At 36.0% G+C, this 26,520-nt stretch overlaps 1 protein-coding gene across 2 annotated transcripts; it reads left to right on the plus strand.

Annotated features, from left to right (window-relative positions):
- The first annotated feature begins 1,345 nt into the window (after positions 1-1,345).
- On the plus strand, positions 1,346-24,821 carry LOC112044994 (purine nucleoside phosphorylase). 2 transcript variants are annotated; one of them, XM_024081018.2, is made up of 6 exons: positions 1,346-1,579; positions 9,680-9,792; positions 11,275-11,453; positions 15,384-15,626; positions 22,550-22,693; positions 23,541-24,821. In XM_024081018.2, the coding sequence occupies exons 1-6, from the start codon at positions 1,479-1,481 to the stop codon at positions 23,742-23,744; spliced, it is 984 nt and encodes a 327-aa protein (XP_023936786.1). In that variant the 5' UTR covers positions 1,346-1,478; the 3' UTR covers positions 23,745-24,821. The 2 variants fall into 2 exon arrangements, with proteins under 2 accessions (XP_023936786.1, XP_023936787.1); XM_024081019.2 differs by having other exon boundaries at positions 9,680-9,774.
- The last annotated feature ends 1,699 nt before the right edge of the window (positions 24,822-26,520 follow it).

Raw genomic sequence — 26,520 nt, forward strand, 5'->3', positions numbered from 1 at the left:
AAAAAAGGACATCTAAATAAATGATAGAAAAATAATCCATTTCATAAAGATAGATACTTTGTATTCCAAACACAAGTTTTCAACAAGCTACTTCAAATGATTCAAAGATACTTTGCAAATGCAGCTATTTAATAAAAGTTCAATTTATAAATTAAGCCATTACCCATTAAGTAGCGGAAACAATTATAAATTTTGATTTATTTAACCTATTCGACGTCGAATACGATGTTTAAAATTATTTCAAATATCACGTAAAAACAACAGTTGTTTGTCGAAACAAGTAGCGTTGACCAAAGAAGTTCATCGAAGTTTTTTATCATATCAGCTGTTATTATAAAACACTGCTATGTCTTAATTATTTTCAATTGTTTGTTTAAGGTTATTCGTACTTTATCAGACATTGTATTATAATCCTCATATACTTAAATTATAAGTACTTTCGTGTGTATTTTGTGACTAGATCTCGAAAATGAAATGCTTTTAATATTTTTTTTACCTACTGAAATTACTGTAAGATGAATAAGATATTTTAAACCCTGGCTCTTTTCCTAACAAGGTGCGTTTGGAACCCACGTTAATTGAAACGTTTGACGGCCTCCGTGGTGCAGTGGTATGCGCGGTGGATTTACAAAACGGAGGTCCTGGGTTCGATCCCCGGCTGGGCAGAAGGAAATTTTCTTAATTGGTCCAGGTCTGGCTAGTGGAAGGCTTCGGCCGTGGCTAGTTACCACCCTACTAGCAAAGACGTACCGCCAAGCGATTTAGCGTTCCGGTACGATGCCGTGTAGAAACCGAAAAGGGGTGTGGATTTTCATCCTTTTCCTAACAAGTTAGCCTGCTTCCATCTTACCATCAGGTGAGATTGTAGTCAAGGGCTAACTTCTAAAGAATAAAAAAAGATCAAGTTATCACAAATCAAAAGTACCTACTTGTAAATTAAGCCTACTTAATAATAATTTTAATTTTGATCTTTACACTATACCTATATTCAACGAAGTTTCAAGAAGAAGCATTAAATCGCATTGCTATATACATTTATGCAGATTTCAATCAAAGGTCAAACCCATCCGGAGGCCAAACTGCATCCAACCAATGAAAAAGACGTACCAATTTGCATGAGCCACAAATCGCAAGTTTGAGTTGAAAAGTATGACGACGATAATCATAATGAAAATAAAACAAACATATGAATATTCTAATCAAAAGATATTGCTGAAATAACACCACAAAATTGGTTCACTTGTTTTGATTTCAATAACAAGAATCATGAATAATGACGTACGTTTGATTGATAACAGCTTAAAATTTATATAAAGAAGGCGTTCTCAATCGAACGACATTTAATTGGCTATGGTCGTGTGTTGACGAAGCACTATAAAACAGATTGAGAGTCCAAGTTATCGCATTTATTAACGTGTTATCGGACACTGAGGACCTCTCTTGGATATTTATCAGTTCGTTTAAGTTTCTGTGCAGTGATGGCTCCAATCAATGCAGATGTTGTAAACGGGGGCAAGGACAGTACACCCCCGAAAACGACATTGCCTGAAGTTGATACAGAAACCAATGGAAACAAACGGTAGGGGTTCATTTATTTTGTTAATTTATACGCATTAAGAAGGTAGTTTTAAACATTTTCAATTACTTTTAAAGTTAACAAAAAAAAAGAATACATCAGTTTTAAAAGAATTTTAAAAGTAAATATATTACGCACGAAATAGATTAAAAAACTGAAACTGTATAAATAGAGACACAAAAACACAATAGTATTATATACACAATAGTATAAACCAATTGTAGTTTATGTTACACTACTGTTGGGCTTGATTTCTATAATTAGATAGGTAGATAGATAGGTATAGGAAGTAGGTATTTTGTAGAATAATAAATAAATAAAAAAAGAAAATATTGTACATAATTATGTTATAAGTACCTTTATTATAATTGCGTGTTGTGCTAAATTATAATTAATATTTATGTTTGAATCATGCGTGATTCCCATATATAAAGGGAAATCAAGGTTTCCTGTGAGTTATGACATGACTTTACATGATTGTAGAGTTTCAGATTACAAAACAACTTTATGTAGATAAATCTCATATAATTCAGTGGATTATTGAAAACTTATATCTCTTCATAATCATATTAGTTTTCTCATTTAAATGGACCTCTTTTCATTGCTTTTCAGAATCAGACATCATTCACAAACAGCGTAATAAATAAATTATTAGTTATTAATTTTACACTTGGCTTGATAAAGTAAATCAAAATCATTATTATTATTCATCTTATTTACATAGCAACATACTTACCAGTACACTGGTTGTGGTTCATGTTATTACTAGCTGACAGCGTGCGGTTTCATCCGCGTGGTTCCTGTTCCCGTAGGAATACGGGAACCACGCGATAGATATAGCCTTCCTCGATAAATGGGCTATCTAACACTGAAATAATTTTTCAAATCGGACCAGTAGTTCCAGAGATTAGCAAACAAACTCTTCAGCTTTATAGTATTAGTATAGATTTTCTCGTATGATGACATGCAATGGTACAATTACATGCATGTTGAGAATCAACTGGGGTTAATTGGCAATATTTTCAATCGTAGTGCGTAATGGCTTGTTGACGCACTTGTAGATATACGGAATGTTGTTTCTCTAATAATACACACAGCAGTTAACGAGTTAAGGGGATTTACAAGAGCTGAACCGTTAAAATAAACTTTTAAACATAATTTGTAGACTCTTAAACAAATATTTAAAAAAATACCATAAAATATTCAGTTTCTGAAGAACAAAGTTACCGTTTTTTTTTCTGTATTTTTTTCGCAATAAAAAAGTGCTTCTTTACAAAGATTTTATAATAGACATATGACTAGCGCGTCAAAACGGAGGTGTACAAAATTTAGTCGCATAGTAGACAACGAAAGTTATTTAAACAAATTATACCTAAATACAATGCCGAGTTGTTGTGTTTAGGAATTATAGAAACTGTAAAGACTGTATAACATAAATTCACAATGGAATTAAACACAAAATTGTGCGCTTAGTGGAGCAGCTAAATTGGGCTCACTGTTTTGCGGTGATTCTGTAGGCACGTAACATGTCTATAATATAAAATGTCGTTGCTTCTATAACACGTTATAGATATTCCTTCAGAAACGGTTTATTTGAATTTATGTGAAAGGACTTTAGTTTAATTTTTTTATATTAATCTATAAAATAAAAAATAATCTAGTAGTTCGTTAATCAAAGTATTTTATATATTTTTTTGGAAATTTTATAGCGTGTCTAGAATGTAGTTTTAGTAGAGTGAAAATTGCTTATTTCGTACGATTTTGCACCTTTGCGTGAAACTTTCTCTAAAAATAGGTTACAATTTTTGCAACGTTACCGTTTACTTTTTGAAAAATTTTAAAAATTAACGAGATATTAAAGAAAATCCGCAAAATAGTACTCGCGATCGATGATGCCTGTAAAAATGTATGGAAATTATTTGTCAATGTCGTTGGCTTTAATAGTAGCCTTAATGACACCAGCTGAGAGGTTTATCTGTTAATAGCACGAATAAGAAATGCCACTACGATAGGTTTAACCGGAAAAACCTGATATTAACAATTTTACCTGTTATAGTAAGTTTTAAACAAGATTCTCAGGAGTAAATGAATCAACTTAATAATCTATTTGTCGCAGCAAGAACTCAACTCAACAAACTCAGTGGGTGGCATTGCACCAGCTTTTTACAGTCCAGCCTTGTAATTCTCGTAAAACTCATTATTTATGCATTTACTTTGTTCATTTCTGGATTTTCTCTAACATATCATTAACTTCTTACCCTCAGATCTACCTTTGTACCTCAGAATTAGGTTAATTTTATTAACTTGTATCGCACTCAAACTTACCCATAATATTACAATTATTATATCCTATTTAATCTATATTTATAATAAATATGTAGAGAGGTCAATTCTGTACATGAAATATATTTCCAAAATAACTATCAGGGGGTGATTAGTGATCGATACTGATGCCAAAAATGCAATCAGTAAATTTTTTGTCTGTCAACTAAAAAAAAAACTACTCGACGGATTTTAACGAAACTTGGTACAATTATTCTTCATACTCCTGGGCTGTTTATAGTATACTTTTCATCACACTATGGTCATCGTCCGCTAGTAATAATAATAATTCTCTGTCGTTTTTGGAGGGGGACGATATAAACTCACACATCGAAAATATTTAACACCAATAAATATATATTGTGTCCTTACACTACATACACGTGTAATTTTAACACAATGTAACATCGATTTTATAGACACAATTTTGTATAAACACGCTAGATCGTGATCATGTACTTTTGACAGAGACTAGAGAGACCTGTCTCGCTCGTTAGCAAGGCAGGTCTATACCTCTATCGTTGTATTAGGTGAACTTATAATTATTTTCTACTTACAAACGCACGTGATTTTAGCCAAATCGGATTTGCGTTGCGGCTATTTTAATTATAATCTTAATGATAATAATTTGTTCAACTTTGTCATTAAGTAATTTGCATGACAGATTGGGACTTACTTAGCAGCTGTTTTTTACTGTTGCTTAATTCATAGTTATCCAACTTAATATCCACAATGTCCTACAAATTGCGTGATACATTATCTCGTTGCGACGCTTAGAAATTTTTATTTCTTGGTAACTCAGTTAGCTACCAGAATCAAGAATCGTAAATAAAGAAGTTGATCGTCTCATCGAGATGAAGCTATTCACGAAAAATTAACTTGATAGTAATCAGTTGTAAAAAATGTTTTACGGATCCCATACTAATATCTAGTAGATAATTTCAATAACTTGTCAAGTCAACTTGACCAGTGATTTAGTCTCTATAAAACTGATATATTGTTTTTCATACCACCGAGTACCGACTTTACAAACTTAAACGTACCCACGAAACTAAAAACCGATAAATATTATTGTAATATTTTTTACCTACTGATCACTTTGAAGGCGGCGCCAAGACGGTCAGGTTCAATGCGTAAAAAAGTTTCTAGGCGTAAAAAGATATCTCATAATAAAGAGCATGTTTCTTAGACATTCTTTTTTCTTTTATGTTATTTTTTCTAATGTGAAATCAACATCACCAGACCTACCATAAAAATATAATTATCAAAATCGAACTACCCAATTAAAAGTTATGCGTGTTCATACATAAAAAAATATGAACGCGTCAAATAGATAACCTTCTCTCCGTTTTTTTCGACGATTGAAAAGTGTCGACTTGAAATAAAAAATTTGATTAATGTCCAATAATATGCCTGGTTCATCTTTACCATCCTAAAGACACAGATCTCTTATCTGTAAAAGTCGAACCCAATTATAGTTATCAACTTGTCTCATGTCGTCATGCCTTTACATCATGCATCAACAGACCCTGTTATCTATTTTAGATATAACGTCCCCCGCAAACACATTCATACAAAGATTTTATACTATAGACATGTCACTGGTGCGTCGGAAATGGAGCGGACAAAGGGGCTAATTGTTTTAATTTCATCGCATTGTAAATAGCGAAAGTTCTTTAAATAAATAATACAAATATTGTCTACAATGTCGAGTTGTATATGTTCAGGAAATGTAAAAATTATATTGTTGTATTGTTAATGACTACTTTTTATCGCGGCAAATTCATAGTTCGAACGAGATTTTTAAAATATGGCTAACTAGCCAAACACCCGCGGTTCCACCAGCATAGTTCCCTTTCCCACGAGAATACGGGGATAAAAACCCAAGACACTCACAAATAATGTAGCTTTCTAGTGGTACCTAAAATAATTTTCAAAAACAGTTCAGTATATCCAGATACAATACTACACACGTCTTTATAATATTAGAATATAGACATATAGATTATTATCATGAGGTATGTTTTGCAAGAATTTCTCATAAAAAACAGAAGCTCAATAATTCATAGAACTACCCAGGACTAGAACCCCGGACTTTGTGATCTGAAGTCAGAGATTAACCACTGATCCAATAAGGAATTTATGCGACCGCATACAAAAGTTCTTCGAACACGTGAGAAAGAACTACACAAATCGCCAAAAAGGCAATCTATACTATGTCCAGATTGAATTGCGCTATTTGGTAAATAAACAAACCCTTTTGTCGATGCCAAACTTTCATAATAGTTTTCAGAACCATCAAACTATTAAAACACGCACAAACACTTTGTTCTTTACAATCCACCTATGGAGAATCATACAAACGTAACATTTTTTTAATTTACACAGGGTTTAATCAAAATTTTTAGAAATAAACGAAATTAAACACGAAATTATGCACACAGATTACATTTAAATGTTAATTTGACGTTTCGTCTCTCTAAGGTTGTGCCAAGTAAAATTGTCACCACAGATTAAAAATGAACGATTTACCGATTGTAAATATCGAATGTATTCCGTTCAGTATCGATATCGTAATTGAGTAATTTGAATAAAGTAATTTTTTCATAGCGCTGTTTAGTTAGTTACGTACTTATATGTTAAAAAAAGATAATGCGTTAACAAGTACTGCCTAAATTTTTTAGTACTCTTTTAATTTATAACAAACAGATACAAGTGAAAAAAATGTTATTTGATAGGTATTAATTAATATGCAACAGAAAGAGGTAGATAGTTAATATCGCGCGTATTTTGACTGTGTGATTAGTGTTGCCAACTTAGAAGTGAGTTTTTAAGTAAAGTGATTTTTTTACAATTGATATAAAATTCGATTACTAGTAGTTAATTCTCGATATAGTTCATCAACGGCCCATCCCTAGGATGACGTCACAACTAATGTCAGTGATGAATACGGCCATATTTGTTTACATAATTTTGCAATTCTAAAAAAATGAAGTTTACATAAAGATGAGGTCATAAAAACGTGTCGCACCGCATAGATAACCTTTTACTTTTATCTGTGGAATAATTCCATTCTATATTTATAAATAAAAAATTGATATGTATTAGGTATTAAATGTTAATCGGTTTTGTCTGTCTGTAAATACGTTTTTATATTCCGTTTGTTAAAAAATGTAGATGCCAATCAACTTGAAATACGAAACAAGGTCGAGTAAGCACTCGCAAAAAAAACCACGATACACGATAGGTATACATAATCCCGTAGATACTATTAAATCCATTATAATTACCTAAAGACGTAAATTGATTATGTTTGTTTGTTGGTGATAAGGACAATATATTGTTTAGTTACTTGTAAATAAACATAAACTAGCGGATGCCCGTGTCTTCGTCCGCCCTTTGATTTGATCAACCCATAATCGGCTCACTGCTGAGCTCGAGTCTCCTCTCAGAATGAGAGGGGTTAGTCCAATAGTCCACCACGCTGGCCCAATGCGTATTGACAGACTTCACGCACGCAGAGAATTAGGAAAATTCTTTGGTATGCAGGTTTCCTCACGATGTTTTTCCTTCACTGTTAGAGACACGTGATATTTAATTTCTTAAAATGCACACAACTGAAAAGTTGGAGGTGCATGCCCCGGACCGGATGCGAACCCACACCCTCCGGAACCGGAGGCAGAGGTCTTATCCACTGGGCTGTCACGGCTACTCGTCCGCTCTTAGACCTCTTTAATCCGGCCCCATTAAAAAAATCCGTTTATAAAAAAGTAAGTTAAGGTAAAGTTTGTGGTTTTGTAGAGGACTCTGGGTCTTAAGCGATTTTTTTTACCACTAGAAAGCCACGTTATTTATGATTATCATAGTCTATATTTTATCCCCGTATTCCCACGGGAACTGGAACTACGTGAGTGAAACTACGGGGCGTCGGGTAATATTAAACGAGTATATAGTAGGCGTTACTTTGAAGAAATTCTTAATGAAAACGAGTGTTATTATACAAAGTTTGAATAGGTATAAATAAGTCTCTATGGATGCTGTACGCGCACAAATGCATATTATTAGTTATGCAAAAACATGACATTAATGCCGCCATAGTTACCAATCTATTCGTTATTTATAGTTAATCACAACACTGATTATATTAGCAACACCTAGATTATTATTAGATCCTTATGAGACAGAAACGAGTTCCTAATGAATTTTATTATAGAACGGCATTACATTTGTTGACCGATTACTGAAGCTTTTAGAAATACTAGGAAATAGTGAAAATAGATACTTATTACTGACCTATCTCGTGAAAGTGCGCTACCTAGACCTAATCATTGCTTTCTACCATGATTGAACCAATCATCATCATCATTATCAACCCATATTCGGCTCGAGTCTCCTCTCAGAATGAGAGGGGTTAGGCCAATAGTCCACCACGTTGGCCGAATGCGGATTGGCAGACTTCACACACGCAGAGAATTATGAAAATTCTCTGGTATGCAGGTTTCCTCACGATGTTTTCCTTCACCGTTTGAGACACGTGATATTTAATTTCATAAAATGCACACAACTGAAAAGTTGGAGGTGCATGCCCCTGGCCTGATTCGAACCCACACCCTCCGGAATCAGAGGCAGAGGTCATATCCACTGGGCTATCACGTGTACGATTGAACCAATAACACCCCTCTTTTTGCATCGGGGGTTAAAAAGTAGTAGTATTTTTTTTTATAAATAAAATAAATAGTAATATACACATCACTACTTAGCCGCAAAGTAAGCGTACGTATAGATAGCATTTGTGTTACGTATTACGTACCTAAGCTTAAAGGAATAGTTTGGTTAGTATTGTTATCACCACTCCTGTATTTGACGGCCTCCGTGGCGAAATGGTAAGCGAAGTGGATTTCCAAGATGGAGGTCCTGGGTCCGCTCTCCGGCTGGGTTGATTGTGGTTTTCTTAATTGGTTCAGGTCTGGCTGGCCGGAGGCGTCGGCCGTGGCTAGTTTCCACCTACCGACAAAGGACGTACCGCCAAGCGATTTAGCGTTCCGTAGAAACCGAAAGGGGTATAGGTCTATTTTACCTGTAGGACTTTCAAACAACAGAGTCTCAATAGCTCCTCTTTGACTTTGACTCTGTCCGATCCCCTCTCGTTCGAGTAATGAGGAGGTATGGAATATTTTCATAAAAAAAAATATGTTTCTGTATTTTATACGATTTTGAAGATGCCGATCGTATTAACTTAGATTTTAAAAAAAAGCTTATATTCACTGCATAGTTAGCAACCATTATTATTAGCCTAATGATGGAGCCGTTATAGCCCAGTGGATATGACTTCTGCGTCTGATTCTGGGTGTGGGTTCGAATCCGGTCCGTGGCATGCACCACAACTTTTGAGTTGTGTGCATTTTAAGAAATTAAATATTACGTGTCTCAAACGGTGAAGGCAAAACAACGTGAGGAAACCTACAAACAACCTCTAATTCTGAGAGGAGACTCGAGCTCAGCAGTGAGCCGAATGATAATGATGAGGTACTCGTTAAAACCCACCTTCGTTAAAAAAAAAGTAACCACTGTCTGTACCTGTCTGCAATGTTATTGACAAATAACAATACATTTATTTTATTCTGTAATAGGATTAAATTAACTTATGTTAATATGTAGGTATTCTGACGTAACATTAAACATTTTTCATTCATAATTCTTAATACTGATTTATTCGTGGGTGGGTAAGTAGGAAACGTAGTGGACAACCTTGAGTTTTAATTGAGTGCCCGTTCTTTTCAGGTATTCGTACGAGACGCTCGTGGAGACTGCAAACTTCCTCCTCTCTAGAACCGCTGTGAGGCCTCTGATAGGCGTGATATGCGGCTCTGGGATGGGTTCGTATTGGAACGAGGGTATATATTGCTTATTAATATGAGCTTATAGTCCTTTTCATGGAAGAAGTCCCCCAGACGCGGCGCTAATGTCTGGCGCTCATCGTTAGTAATGGCGGTCTTATTGTCATTTGTGTAAGGTCAATTTGAGATCAAGTTTTAGCGGAGGGACTTCTTTCATGGAAAGGTCTCTACTATCATTAGGTCATTGCTTCTGTGATAACATCATTGCTCTCCTACTCGTACTAACGTATCTAGTTTATGTCGTTTGACTAGAAAAATAAATTACCTCGTCGTATTGCGGAAAATATCAGGAACTACGAGTAATTTTTTCTACTATAAACTAAGCACAGATAGTATTATATGCCCCAAACATTGACCTCTGTAGAAGATCCCCAAACCATACCAAGTACGTCTATTGTATAGTTACCATAATAATATAAGCTGGTAAAAGCCCCTCGCCCCTTTCACTCGCATAGTTTTTGTTCCCGTGGAAATACGGGGATAAAATATAGTTTGTTACTCGTTGACAAAGTAGTTATCCATTGGTGAAAGAATTTTTAAAATTAATTTACCAGTTAGCCGTGAAAGCGTAACTAACCAACACGTTAGCTTTTATAATAATACTAGCAAACATCTCGCGGTTTCACCTGCGCAGTTGCCGGGAATGCCTACGGAGATCTAGGGAATACAGGAAAGAGGAAAGATGTAGCTTAATAATGGTGAAAGAATTTTTAAAATCTGTCGAATATCTTTAGAGTTAAGTAACTGAGTATTAGTTAAGTAACTTATAGATAACTTTTAAATAAGCGGCTAAAAACTATGAATGTCAGCAATAGCAATAATGCGATTGGTTACTTGCGTAACTGTCAAAGTGAAGCTTGATTGAGTGATATTTATATATAGACGTAAAAGCTCAAAATTAATTATTAAAAACTAGCGGACGCCCGCGACTTCGTCCGCGTAGAATTCAGCTTTTCACAAATCCCTCGGGAACCATGGATTTTTCCGGGATAAAAAGTAGCCTATGTGTTAATACATGGTATAATATATTATATATCTCAATACCAAATTTCAGCTAATTCGGTTAAGTAGGCGTGAAAGAGTAACAAACATTCATATCATCAAAATGATCAGTTTTCGCAAATCATATTATCTGTCATGTGTGTCGTGTCATATTATCTGGATTTTTCGGGATAAAAAGTAGCCTATATGTCAATCCAGAGTAAAATCTATTTCCATTCCAAATTTCAGCTAAATCACTTCAGTAGAAGAGTAACAAACATCCAAACGTTAAAGAGTAATAAACATCCAAACATCCACACAAACTTTCGCGTTTATAATATTAGTAGGATAGGATTATTTGCCTCCAAGCATCCCTCCAAGCAAGCCTTCATCCTTTATTTTTTATTAAAGTGCCGCATACCACTTAATGTTCTACATCTGAACGTTATTATAATTTGAATACTAGTTAAAGATTCTAATCGCTTTGTCACATCGCAGGTGCGCTGGCTGAAAATATAATAGATGGGCAATGTATACCATACGAGGAGATTCCAAATTTCCCCACGAGTACGGTGGAGGGTCATCACGGCAGACTAGTGTTTGGACATCTCAATGACATTCCAGTGGTTGCCATGCAAGGGCGTTTTCATTATTATGAAGGATACCCGCTATGGAAGGTAAGTTTGTTTGAGATACAATCAAAAATATAGGTAGTCCATTTTAGATTGAGAAGACGTAATCAAAAGTCAAAAACAAGTAGGTAAATGTTTTGTTTACGAAGTTCAAGGGTTCTTAGATCAAGCTAAGAACAATAAAGCTCTTCTCGAGTTCACTGAACAATTTTTGTTTATTCTCGATACGTTCGAGTTCTATATATCATCTATTACGCGATGCGTCATCGCGGTTTCACCCGCTTAGTTCCAGTGCCCGTGAAAATACGGGGATAAAATATAAAACAGCCTATGACACTTACAAATAACGCTTTCTAGTGGTAAAAGAATTTTCGAAATTGGTTCAGTAAATCCAAAGATTACCCTATACAAATTACCACAAAATTTATGAAATTATAGAGCCTCAATAGCTCAACGTTCCGTGAGTTCCGTGATAGCCCAGTGGATATGACCTCTGACTTCGATTCTGGAGGGTTTGGGTTCGAATCCGGTCCGGGGCATGCACCTCCAACTTATCAGTTGTGTGCATAGATTTAAAAGTCGGTGCATTACGTTGTGTGCATTTTAAGAAATTAAATATCACGGGTCTCAAACGGTGAAGGAATACATTGTGAGGAAACCTGCATACCAGAGAATTTTCTTAATTTTCTGCGTGTGTGAAGTCTGCCAATCCGCATTAGGCCAGCATGGTGGAGTAATTGGCCTAACCTCTTATGAGAGGAGGATGCTCAGCAGTGAGTCGAATATGGATTGGTAACGTAACGTAATAGCTCAACGATAAAGCGGTCGGACTCATCACCGAGGGGTGGTGGTTTGATCCCCGCCCCGTTGGTCTATTGTCGTACCCACTCCTAATAGGTACAGTCTTCGACTAGTTGGAGAGGAATGGGAATATTGGTCATATTTAAAAAAATATATAGCAAATATTTTTTTAAAATAAATATAATAGTAGGTTTAGGATTGTTCGGTAAAAAAATATCCAAGTATTGCGCGGCTTTCTTTTTATTCTTTACAAGTTAGCCCTTGACTACAATCTCACCTAATGGTAAGTGTTGATGCAGTCTAAGATGGAAGCGGGCTAACTTGTTAGGAGGAGGATGAAAATCCACACTCCTTTCGGTTTGTACACGACATCGTACCGGAACGCTAAATCGCTTGGCGGTACGTCTTTGTCGGTAGGGTGGTAACTATCCACGGCCGAAGCCTCCCACCAGCCAGACCTGGACCAATTAAGAAAACCTCAATCGGCCCAGCCGGGGATCGAACCCAGGACCTCCGTTTTGTAAATCCACTGCGCCACGGAGACCGTCAGACTTTTAATGATACAAGAATTTATAAAACCGCAAGGATATGTTCTAGCAAAAACTACTATACGTAGAAGTATCTAGAGCTAACTGATGCAACGCGCCTGGGAGGTTGATCTCCAATCGAAAGGTTATCGTAACCTCTTATAGTAAGTAAATAAAGCGTAAAGATAACTCGTAAATATATACGCTCATAACTATGACTACTAATATTAATAAATTTATTTATTAATATAAACCACTGCGTAATTAGCGATTAGTGATAATAATTAATAATATGATTAGTATAAGTAAGTACTCTTTATAGTAATTTAACATAATTGAACTAATTGCGCAATTGGTCTTGTGGTAGTACATTAGGTAACGTAAACCCATCGATATGGGATAGGCCTCTTTCCTACACATTGGGGAAACCTTCATGAATACCTTCTCACCATGAGTAGGCCAGAAGAGCCAGTGTCGTGCACTTCATACATGCATTAAAGCACTGCATACCCTAACAAATATTTAGTTATGCTTACCAATGCATCACATTTACCAAGTTCGGTTAAATTGTCTTAATATTGCATACCCTGATCAACAGCCTTATGCACGCTACTGAGAAGAGTAGGGTACCTAACCTCTTAGGTATGTGTCAACATCCCCATGATGTACACAACACGAAATTGGAATGTGACGTCAATTTGATACGAAAATTATAGTTCTTGTGAGTTTTCAATGAAATCCTAACTTTTATTAATTGATATAGATATATTTCGGATCCATATTCCATGTATACTACACAAAATTAATATTGTTTATATATATTCCTGTATATATATATTTTTAATATTTGTCACATCTATTTTTTTTCAATATGACCAATATTTCCATTCCCCTCCAACTAGTTGGGAAATACTGTGTTAGGAGTGGGTACGGCAATAGACCAACGGGGCGAGGATCGAACCACTACCCCTCGGTGATGAGTCCGACCTTTCTTACCGTTGAGCTATTGATGGCTTTACATCACCATAAGTCCGTCATACACATGGTCTATGTTTATATATTGGAATCTAACACGGCCCGTACTTCAATCTTAAACTGTTGAGATAATATGGGTTAAGAGTTAAATATTTTGTTAAAAAAAATCTAAGGCAAGAAAGGAGGTTAATAAGTCGTGACTTGTAATATCAAAGATTACATTTATCTCATATGAGCTACATACAAAAGTCTGGAAAGTATTTAAAACTATTGATAACGAGAATAAAACATAGACTGCTTTGAATATAATTTTTTCAAGAAATAAATCATTTAAAAAAAATACACGGGACTGCCGTGGTAAAGTAATTGCATAGCATTTTACAACGTAGCAATTGTAATTATTTATTTATTTTATTTATGCAATATTTTTTTTCTTTAGAAAAGAATAAAAAAAAAAAAAATGTCTTTTACGTTGAGATGGAATCGATCGGTTTAATAAGTTTTGTTAAGTAAGTTTCATATTACTTGTTGAGTCAATATGACAACGTCAAAATGTGTTAACTTGATGCACGGCTTGCGTGTTAGGTTTATTTTCGTTACGGAATTTCTTGATTTCAGCTGTGCAAATAGCTTACAAATTCAACCGATTTCAACAACACAAACATACCTATCTAAAAAAGTTTTAAACGTTGTACAGCCGCCTTGCAGTGCTACTAAATATTTTACAGACAAATATACCTATTAAATATTTTATTAGTAGGTACTTATCTAGTCTAGCTATTAAAACTACATTCCTTTGTATCGGTAAAGGTATGACATTGATTTCGTGCTAACAATATGTGCGGACATTTTTTTATGTGTACGTTATTTTTGTATGCTATATATAGACTTGGTTGGAATGATTGGAAAAACTTGATTCCGCGATCTACACCTCCGGTTGTTCAAGTAAGAACACACCTACTTTTTTATTATTAACCATAGGTCTAGTTTAATGAGAAAAACTCGGTACGTAGTTTGAATAAGCCTCAATATCTCTACCATGTAATGCTAAATTCAAAATTCAAATTTAAAAAAATCATTTATTTCAAGTAGGCTCAGTTTACAAGCACTTTTGATACGTCACTTGACTATTTGTAAAGATTCTACCACCGGTTCGGAAGGCAGGTTCTGCTGAGAAGAAACCGGCAAGAAACTCAACAGTTGCTCGTTTAAAAAAAATCATACAATAATAAAATTTACAATTGATGACAATATTACAATTTCTTAGTTTTACTTCCTGTGTAAAGGTGGAAGCTGATCCAATGGCCTCCAAGCATCTTTATCATCACAGTCTTGGGGATCTTGTTATAGAACTGCTAGCCATGCTAGCTATACTTGGGAATGCATTTGTTGTATATTAAATATTTTTTAACGTCCGGTAAAAAATATCTCGCACAAGAGCTTTTTTCAATTTGTCTGGTATGCAGGTTTCCTCAGGATATTTTTCCTTCACCGTTTGAGACATGTGATATTTAATTCCTTAAAATGCACACAGCTGAAAAGTTGGAAGTGAACCAGACCGGATTTGAGCCCACACCCGGTATCGAAAGCAGAGGTCATAAGCCTATCCTAGCCTAGCCTAGCCTAGGCTATCACGGCTCTCAAATAATCTTATAATGTGATATTATTTCAGTGCTGCCTACCAGTGAGAGTTATGAAGCTGCTCGGAGTGAGGACATTGATAGCTACCAACGCAGCCGGTGGTCTGAACCCGAACTTCAAGATCGGTGACCTGATGATCGTGAAGGACCACATCAACATGATGGGCTTTGCTGGCAACAATCCGCTACACGGACCGAATGACGAACGGTTCGGACCACGCTTCCCGCCGATGAACAAAGCTTATAACTACGAGTTTAGAAAGATTGCCAAAGAGGTAAGCAAACAAATCGCAGTTTCGTATATAAAACTATAAATAGTCACTATGAAAGTCGGTTTAACTTTGCAGTAGTAGAGTAAGTTGATTCAAAATAATTTACCGCTGTGTAAGAGTCGAAAGAAGTGAGAATAGAAAGGGAAAGTTGTTCGGAGAAAATAACTAGAGAAATGGTGGAGTGTAATGAGAAATCACGTAACCTTTTGAGCAATAAGAGTTCAGAGACTTCACCTGATCGAAAGAGATACTCTGCAAAAAGTGAAAATTAATTTTCTGCGAATATTATACCTGCGAGCGGCTTGATGTGCCAGGAGTTAATCCTCAGTGCCTACAAACAAAGGACAGTGCCAACAGCTGACTTGCAAGATAGTTATTCACTTTTTAGTTATTAAAGAACTCTCGCCAATCCACGGCCCGAGGAAATTAAATACTCAAGTATAAATGTACTATAGGTGACGCCGCGCGGTTTCACCCTCGTGGTTCTCGTTTCCGTAGGAATACGGGGATAATATATAGCATTTAGTCCGATAAATGGGCTAACTAACACTGAAATAATTTCACAAATCGGACCAGTAGTTCCTGAGATTAGAGCGTTCCAGCAGACATACCTACAAACAAATAAACAAACTCTTCAGCTTCATTATATTAGTATAAAATTGTATAAGATTGTGGGTAGGGGAGTGTGAGTCTTAAACTTTACCACGTACGAGTATCACAAGGGAGGATGGAGGAATAAGAAGGCGTTGAAAAACATCACGTGATTAAAAGACGATCCTTAAGTAGGTCTGAATCCCAATGACGTCTTTTAGTTATAAAAACATCACGTCAAACTAAAACTATTTACATAGAGATCTGTGTATTGTATAGTAGAGATTAAACGTGCCCATTGTTAACTATACGAGCACTGCTCACATTGACAACATATCATATCGTGTAGGGTTATCGTGAGGTCAAAGCTGATGAAAAGAAGGACGACTTCTGTAAAAACTATCTTAGTAGATAACTATTATTTGTATAATTTTAAATCTCTACCAGTAGGTTTAGATTTTGGTAGGTACTTATGTTAAGTGAAACTTAAATTTTATGCAGACTGGACCTGTGCATGTCTGAAATCTAGTGACGGAATTAATCGGTGAGGAGTAGTGAGACCTCTGACAGTGGGCCTCACGATTGAAATCTTACTTTGGAGAGAATTCCGAGCTCTTTGCAAAGAATAAAGGAAAAGTAATAGAACAAAAAATTGTCTAATAATTCCTCGGGAACTTGTTGACCTCCTCTAGACACATTGCATAATATTGACATAATATTGACTAGACACATTCATAACACGTTCGTAGTCCCCAAACCTACAAACCTCCATATCTAGATTATTATAAGAAGAACATTCACCACAAGTGCCTACTATGAGCCCGGATTGGGCTCACGGATTTAGGAGGAGAAACTCTTGAGTTTATTAAGGTTATACATGTAGTATAAATAAGAGTCACAGTGGAATTGCTAAGTTTTATTAAAACAATCAGAGCTAATTTACATTTTGCGTGTTCCCTATCGCAGAGCTGGCGGAAAAAGTGATTGTCACAGACAATATATTATAAACTAAGATGACATTGACAATTGACATTAATAGGTACACTATGGTTGTGAGTGCAGACAGATAATTATAAAATAATTAAGATTAGCAATATATTAATATTGCCTGCCCAATTGCAATTATCACTTTACAACACTTCCCCTCATGCGTAACATGAGAACAAATCTCTACAATGCAGGATTATACAAAACATAAAAATTAACAACTCAGGTTAATAACAAAAATAATCTCTACATTGCCCATCTCATATCTAGCATGATAGTATAAGTGGTACAACAGACTCACAATTATAAGGATACCAATACTCACAAGAACAGATGCCTATGATTCTACATCTTTCATACCCAAGTCATTAACAAAACCTAAAAATTTATGATTAGTTAAAGGTTTTGTAAACATGTCAGCTAACATTTTTTCAGTGGGTAAATAGCTGACTGTGACATCCGTTTTTCTAATAAAATCCTTAACAAAATGGTAACGAAGGTCAATGTGCTTTGTCTTCTTGTGGCAATATTCATTGGTTTCAAGCAATTTGATTGCACTTTGATTATCACTAAAGATTCGACAATTAAAATGTTTCACAAAAATTTCATACAAGAAATTTCTAAGAAAACACACTTCTTTGCATGAATCACTTAGGGCTAAGTACTCGGCTTCAGTACTTGAAAGCGCAATACATCGCTGTTTGCGCGACTCCCAATGCACAGTAGAGCCGCCAATTTTAACTATATATCCACTATAAGACCGTCTGTCTACGACATCATTGGCCCAGTCGGCATCTGCAAAAACTGTTAAATCAAAAGTACCAGATTTAACGAAAACTAATTTCTTATCTTTAGTGCCATTTAAATATCTTAATATTCTTTTTGCAGCCAGCCAATGATCTCGTGTAAATGCAGTATTAAATTGGCTTAAATGACTAAGAGCATAAGTAATATCAGGCCTTGAACATACTGACAAATACATTAAGCTTCCAATCAACTCTCGATATGGATACATACTATCCTCTACAATATTGTTACATGAGCCTTTTTCCAACTTATTAGCAACCATAGGTGTAGAGGCACTCTTACAATTTGTCATACCAAAACGCTTTAATAACTTGTTAATATAGTCTGATTGGTCAAATGTTATAGTCCCATTGGCTCTATCTCTATGTATTTTCATACCCAAACAATTTTTTAAAATGCCTAGGCGTTTAACACTAAATTCAGATTCTAGCAAGTCATACAAGTTTTCCTTATCCTTAGAACTATTACTAGAGATATAAAAGTCATCAACATATAATGCCAGAATCGTTAATTGCTTGTTATTTCTTTTTATATAAACACATGGCTCACATCTATTTTGTACATAACCATTGTTAGTCAACAAAACGTTTACACTATTATTCCACAGCCTACTTGCCTGTTTAAGGCCATATAAACATTTCTGTAACAAACAAACTTTAGTCTTATCATATGAGAACCCTAAAGGCTGTTCCATATAAATAATTTCATCAAGACTACTATGTAAGAAGGCTGTGTTTACGTCCACATGTTCTATGTCCATATTTAATTCATTAGCAATACAAAACAAAATTCTAAGAGAAGTATGACGTACTACCGGTGAAAAAGTTTCAGAGTAGTCAACACCCGGTTTTTGACTAAAACCTCTTGCCACAAGACGTGCTTTATATTTTGTACTGTTACCTGACTCATCAGATTTTAATTTATAAACCCATTTGGAACTAACTATATTGCAGTCCTTTGGTCTATCAACTAATTGCCAAACATTATGTTTTATTAAAGAATTATATTCATCACGCATTGCTGTGAGCCAACAATCTCTATTAGGACTTGCCATTGCCTCATCATAAGATTGAGGTTCATCATAGATAAACCATTGACAAAGAAAAGATACATCTGATGAATCAGATAAGTCATAATCTTTATACCTATCTGGCTTTTTATTCCGAGTGGAACGAACCAGTCGTTCGCAACTGGTACTGGGAACCTGTAGCACTAAACCTTCCCCTCGAACGATAGTCTCGTTCCATACCATTGCATCTGACTGATTACTGTCTCTTTCACTCAGCACACTCTCCTCAGCACTTTGGAAGGAAGATTCCCCTGAAACTGGAGACAAAAATTCATTATTCCGCTCAGATTGACTAGAATTAATGACCATGTCATTTTCATGATTGCATGGACTATTGCTTTGCAAATCCATGTTATTTTCATTTGGACCTATGCTTTGCATATCCACATTATTATTAATATTTCTATTTTCAGTTGGAACCATGCTTTGCAAATCCAAACCTGAATAATTTTCATTTATAGGGTTGCTTTGCATACCTATATTATTATAAATAAAATTATTATTATTACTACTATCACAGTGTATCATTGTATTATCACAGTGGTTTAAGAAATGGTTTTCAACAAATATTACATTTCTGGAAACAATTATCTGCTTAGGGTTAGTGGGGTCAATCAATCTATAGCCCTTAGTGTTCTCACAATATCCTACAAAGATGCAAGATCTTGATTTAGAATCAAGCTTATCTCTTTTTACCTGTGGAATAAGTGTCATAGCTAGACAACCAAAAACACGTAAATGGCTCAGGTTGACTTTGTTACCTGTCCATGCCTCCTCTGGAGTTTTATTGGGAACTGCTGCTGTAGGGCTTCTGTTCTTAAGATATATAGCTGTAATTACAGCTTCTCCCCAATACTCTTTAGGAAGACTAGCTTCACGAAGCATACAGCGAACTTTCTCAAAAAGTGTCCGGTTAAGTCTCTCAGAGACACCATTTTGAGACGGACTATAAGGAGCAGTAGTTTGATGAACTATACCCTCACTCTGTAAATATTTAGAGAAATAAGCACTGCAATACTCTCCACCCCTATCAGTTCGCAGACATTTTATAGAAAACCCAGTTTGCTTTTCAACAGTTGCTTTAAAATATTTAAATTTGGACAAAACTTCGGATTTATATTTTAATAAATAGCCATATGTTTTTCTAGAAAAATCATCGGTAAACGTTACCAGATATCTAGACTCACCCAGACTACATACAGGCATCGGACCACACACATCAGAATGAACAAGCTCCAACAACTGCTTGGAACGTTTTGCTTCACCCCTAGGAAAACTTTGCACTGCTTGCTTCCCCTCAACGCATGTTACACACTTGTTAGTGATTGCACCATGCTGAGTCGAGTGAATATTAACACCAAAAGCGAGTTTACAGAGAACACTTACCCCATGATGACTCAAATGTCCAAGCCGCTTATGCCATAAGCACAAGTCAGGTGTAACTTTGGCATTTTCCGTTGTGTCAAGCGAACTTTGTGGCTGGGACACAATATTCACATTGGTTACAGCTAAAGACTGCTCCTGTGAATCATATAAAACATTGTCCAAAATATAAATACCCCCCTGTCTGGTGGCAGATACAACAAGAACTTCCCCTTTGAAAACATAACATTTAGTATTATTAAATTTAACAGACAAAGCCTTCTCACATAATTTATATACACTAATTAAATTTGTTGAGAGGTCAGGTACATATAAAACGTCTGTAACTAATTGTGTCTTGTTATTTTTCATAGGAATCTTAACACTACCGTAACCTAGACATCTTAAGGTTGTACCATCAGCAACTTGTACAGTTCTATCACAATTTGTAATATAACTAAACCACTTTATTTCTTTACACATGTGCATAGACGCGCCTGAATCCACAATCCAGTCCTTGTTCTCGAAGACACCAAAACAGTTGGCCACCAATGCTGTTGTTGTGTTGCCTCGCTGTTCTTTCTTGTATTTAAAACATTTTGATTTTTTGTGTCCACTGCGTTGGCAAAAATCACAAACAGGTACCTTTTTAGCCTTACGGTATTGTTGCTTTGACAAAAGGGCCATATCGTCTCTGCTTTCAGTCCTTCGTCGACGTTCTTCTTCTTGCAACAACCTGGTTCGTACTAAATCACTGGATATTATACCTGTGTAGGCAACCGCTTCGAGACTGGAAACTATTATATCATATTCTTGTGGAAGGCCGCTTAAAATTATCTCCGCCACTTCAGCATCCTCTATGGTACGACCAATATCTACCAATTGTTGTACAAGAGTGGTAATATGTTCAAAGTATTTCTCCATACTATTAAAATCGGCATATGAAGCGTGATGTAATAGTCTCAACAATGCGACACGCCTCCCGAATCCTTTGTCTTCAAAGACTGAGCTTAATTTGTTCCACGCTTGCTTTGGCCTTCTAGCTTTTCATGATGCAGATATCCACTCGCAACAGGATTCGCAGAAGCCATTTTTGATGAGCTCTGATGACAATGGGTGACAACGTGTTACCACGCGGTCCACGCAGTAGATGTATTTTCTCAAAATTTTCACCAAATCTTGTAAATCGCGTGATCGGCCTATAACCTCTTGAGTTTATTAAGGTTATACATGTAGTATAAATAAGAGACAGTGGAATTGCTAAGTTTTATTAAAACAATCAGAGCTAATTTACATTTTGCGTGTTCCCTATCGCAGAGCTGGCGGAAAAAGTGATTGTCACAGACAATATATTATAAACTAAGATGACATTGACAATTGACATTAATAGGTACACTATGGTTGTGAGTGCAGACAGATAATTATAAAATAATTAAGATTAGCAATATATTAATATTGCCTGCCCAATTGCAATTATCACTTTACAACAGAAACTGGCGTGAGACCACGTTGGGCTCACTGGACTGCAAACGTGTTGTCTGCAGAACAAAGCAGGTTACAGCCTAGTTCAATTCAATTACCGACTGACTAGTAAGGAAACTATGTGGTTGCTCGATGGTTAGACCAGTTAAAATCATAATTTACAATATAGACGTATCAAGCGATATAGAACTCTACAAACCGCCGCGTCCAATGACTTGATTCTCGCTTCCGTAATAATAGTGCGAATAACAAGGTCATACTGGTCAATAACGTTCTCTTCTGAATTAATTTTAAGTGATACTAATGAAAAGTCTCTATCCATCAGAGGTCGTTTGATTGACATAACGGCATAGGTACTATAAGTATACTACCTACTTTGTGTAATCCAGACTCCCTGAAAGTCTGGACTTTGGCTTTGGTGCCACCTTGAAAAAAAAGATTTACTTGTGGTACCTACCTATATGTGGTGTAACGTAGGTTATACTGTAGGTATGCAGAAAATTTTTGTGCTATATTTTGAAGCAGTTACGAATGTTAGTAATCGACAAAATCGTGCTCAAATTGCTTCGCCCTATATCGTCAGCTAAAATTCCAGTTTGTTTAATAGGTATATTTGTTTTACTTGCAGGTAGCCAAAGAGTTGAACATACAAGACATCGTCAGAGAAGGAGTGTACACGTGTCTGGGAGGACCCAACTTTGAGACAGTCGCTGAAATCAACATGCTCAAGATGGTCGGCGTTGACGCCGTTGGCATGTCTACAGTGCATGAGGTAAATTACTATCACATAGGTTCAGATGTTACCTTATTCATCATCATGATATCATTAACAACCCATATTCGGCTCACTGTTGAGCACGAATTTCCTCTCAGAATGAGTGGGGTTAGGCTAGTAGTCCACCACGCTGGCCCAATGCGGATTGACAGAAAACACACACGTAGAGAATAAAGGAAATACTCAACAAGTTTCCTCACGGTGTTTAAAAAAATACCATCATACTGGTATTTTTGATCTCTGGATGAATCGGTTTTGTACCATCAGAAAACCACGTCTTTTGTGAGTCTCACAGGCTTTATATTGTATCCCCGTATTCTCGCGAGAACGGGAACTTCGCGGGTGAAACCGCGAGGTGTCGACAAGTTAGTAACCAATACCTTACCTTACTATATCAACCGATAGGCCTCTTGCATGGACTGCCAAGCACAACGGTCTCGAGCCGCCAGCATCCAGAGACTCCCTGCAACCGGCTTGATATACTCGGTCCAGCTAGTGGGGGGGTCGACCAACACTACGCTTTCCGGTGCAGGGTCGCCATTCCAGCACCTTGGGACCCCAACGTCTATCGGCTTATCGAACTATGTGACCTGCCCATTACCACTTCAGCTTTGCGACTCGCTGAGCTACGTCAATGACTTTGGTTCGGCTGTAGGTCTCCTCATTCCCGATTCGATTACGCAGAAAAGCTCTCGCTTCATCGCCCGCTGAGTGACCTTGAGCCTTCTAATAAGGCCCATAGTCAGTGACCAAGTCAAGAAATTCCTCAGTGCTTGAAGACGAAAGTTTTCGTGTTGCCACTGATGAGGATCTGAGTAACCAATAGAAATGCTTCAATTTCCAGGTCATAACCGCACGGCACTGCGATATGAACGTGTTTGGTCTGTCCCTGATAACAAACGAGTGTGTGACGAGTTACGAGCACGAAGCCGAGGCCAATCACGAAGAAGTCTTGGACGTGGGCCGCATGCGACAGGATATACTCAGGAAATTCGTGTCCAAGCTCGTTGTCAAGTTTGCTCACACACTGACACGGGATAGTCCGTGAAACCGGGGTGATCCGTGAAATCGGGATTGTCCGTAAAATCGGGATTATCCGTGAAATTTGAATAGCAGCAGTACAATGTATCTAGATCTATATTAGATCTTAACTAGATATAGGAATCTTAATTAGGTGCAAGGCAATAGAAATGGTGTCTCTACAAACTATAGACCAGTGTTAGTAAGATAGCTTGATTCTAAATGTCGACTGTTGAATAGACAATGTTTCTTTTTTAAACGTTGCACTTTACTTGTTCTCGAATTTAAGAAGCAATGTAGTTAAATAAAGAACCAATGAAGTTATGTAGTAGCAGCTTATACCTACTATTGAATAAATTGCCACTACAGAACAGAACACGATTTTTAATTTTTGGGGTGTACTATAAGTCACCGTACACACCATTTCTATTGCATTGTTTTGACCTGCAATGGCTAGATCTTCGTCATTCTACAAAAAGTTAACTAAAGTACACTTATGCTCCTATACCCTAAATTCCATACTTGCTTCGAGGGTCCGGACTCTCAATCGTCCAAGTATACGTATTTTTTTTATATCTTACATGGGATATCACTATAAATAATGTGTGAAGACTCATGGCTTCGTAGCAATCCTTTGTAAAGATCGCTAAAGTTTGGTGTTCTAAGTGTTTTTCGACTGCTGACAAAATTTTGAGATTTTATGAGGAAGGTCTGGCTAGTACAGTCTTATAGTCTATTATTAAAATTTCTATTATCTTAACCTATAAAAATATTTAGTTATATATGTATAAGTAGGTATTTTCGTAATTAACTCAATATTAAAGAAATCTGATATTATTATTAAAATGTGACTCAATAAATAATGTACAGTTATACAAGTGTTAAGTATAGATTTGTTAAAATTTAAACGAATTATGTAATGGTTTTTCTCAATAATAAGTAAATAAATCAATTCTAAAATTTAGTAATAAGTATCTGTTATTTTATAAGTAATTTAATTTAGTAGTTATCATTAATGCTATAGGTAATTTAGTAAAAATAGTAGTTAATTTTGTAAAAACTTCCTTAGTAGATATAATATTGTCGATATTCTATAGTAAAAAATACATATCTATACTTATAATAAATCTGTAGAGAGGTCAATTCTGTACATGAAATATATTTCCAAAATAACTATCAGGGGGTGATTAGTGATCGATATTGATGCCAAAAATGCAATCAGTAAAATTTTTGTCTGTCTGTCTGTCTGTCTGTCTGTCTGTCTGTCTGTCTGTCTGTATGTTCTTTATAGAAACAAAAACTACTGGACGGATTTTAACGAAACTTGGTACAATTATTCTACATACTCCTGGGCAGGTTATAGTATACTTTTCATTACGCTACGATTAATAGGAGCAGAGCAGTGAAGAGAAGTGTTGAGAAAACGGGAGAAGTTACTCAATTTTTTAAGCTTCCGTCGCGTGTACAGCCTTAATGGTTAAAGCTACATAGAAATCATGTATGACGGAAATGTTCTTCTTAAAATTATCTATAAAAACACAACAGCATATATATGTCTATTTTTTATGGTTGACTCACAATAACACGTGTAACTCCCGATAGCTTAGCAGTTTGGAGCTTTCTAATTATATTTGTCTACTCTTATGTTTATAACACTCATCACTCATCCCTAACTAAAAAAGTTTACATTATTACCTATTCAATAAAAAAAGAATCATAAAAATCGGTAAAGAAACACCAAAGTTATACAAGAAATACGCTAAGCCATCGCGCGTGAATACTAATTCATGCTATATGGCTTATTTTTGTGTACCTAACGGTTGCCGCGCTCGACGCGACTCGCAGGGGTTGGGGGGGGGGGGGGAAATAAATAAAGATAGGGGTAGGGTAGGGTAGGGTAGGGTAGTGGTAGTTGAAAGTTTACAACGAATTTCACGCAGACGAAGTCGCGGGCGTCCGCTAGTTATAAAATATACTTGCAGTGCAGCCGTTTTAATTAAATACATAGGAATCTAAAGTAAGTAAAAAATCTGCTTTTCAATATGTATAATAAAACATTTTTTTACAATATGTGTATTATTTATTTATTTTATTGTAAAAAGCTGGTATTTGTACAAATTTGTTACGATATCGATAGTATACATAAAAAGGTATTTGATGATTTGAATCCAGTTCTTTGTTAGGCAGCGTGACGGCGTTCACGCTGCCTAACAAAGAACTGTCGGGCTGGGGAAGTGAGTGTCAATGCATTCAGGGATCCCTAAAACCTACATCCAAGGTCACAAGTTCTGGGACCTGTGCAAAGGGTTTCCTCTAGGACAAAGTGATGGTACAATCACTGTCGCTGCTATCCGACCACATTATACTAATTATTATTTTATGATGATGAGTAGGTTCAAGATGTTCGAACGGCATTTTTCGTGATGAGTGAACATTATCGATCAATAGCGGCCATAACGAAAATATCGCTTTCATGCCATCGCAACGCAAGAAAGAGGCTATATCGCCACTATTGGTCGACAAAATGTCTTTTTTTGTAACAAAATTATTAACCGACTTGCAAAAAGGAGGAGGTTCTACGTTCGGCTGTGTGTATGTTTTTTTTATTTATAGCCTCAATAGCTCAGTGGTAAAGCTGGTCTATTCGTACCTTCTCCTAACAGTCTTTTCCGACTAGTTGGAGGGGGATGGGAATATTGATCATATTTAAAAGATATGGCGAATATTCTTTAAAAACTCTTGGTGCTCACCCTAGGCCTACAGTACGCCTAACATGCGACTAAAGATACATCTCGTGAAGAAAT

The sequence above is a fragment of the Bicyclus anynana genome, chromosome 15, assembly GCF_947172395.1.
Source record: "Bicyclus anynana chromosome 15, ilBicAnyn1.1, whole genome shotgun sequence".
Classification (NCBI taxonomy): domain Eukaryota; kingdom Metazoa; phylum Arthropoda; class Insecta; order Lepidoptera; family Nymphalidae; genus Bicyclus; species Bicyclus anynana.

Bases quoted from the DNA above. Each gene is read 5' to 3' on its own strand.
- LOC112044994 (XM_024081018.2), top strand. From the start codon at position 1,479: ATGGCTCCAATCAATGCAGATGTTGTAAACGGGGGCAAGGACAGTACA. The intron at 9,793-11,274 runs GTATATATTGCT...GTCACATCGCAG, and splicing joins GGGTTCGTATTGGAACGAGG to GTGCGCTGGCTGAAAATATA. The intron at 11,454-15,383 runs GTAAGTTTGTTT...ATATTATTTCAG, and splicing joins AAGGATACCCGCTATGGAAG to TGCTGCCTACCAGTGAGAGT.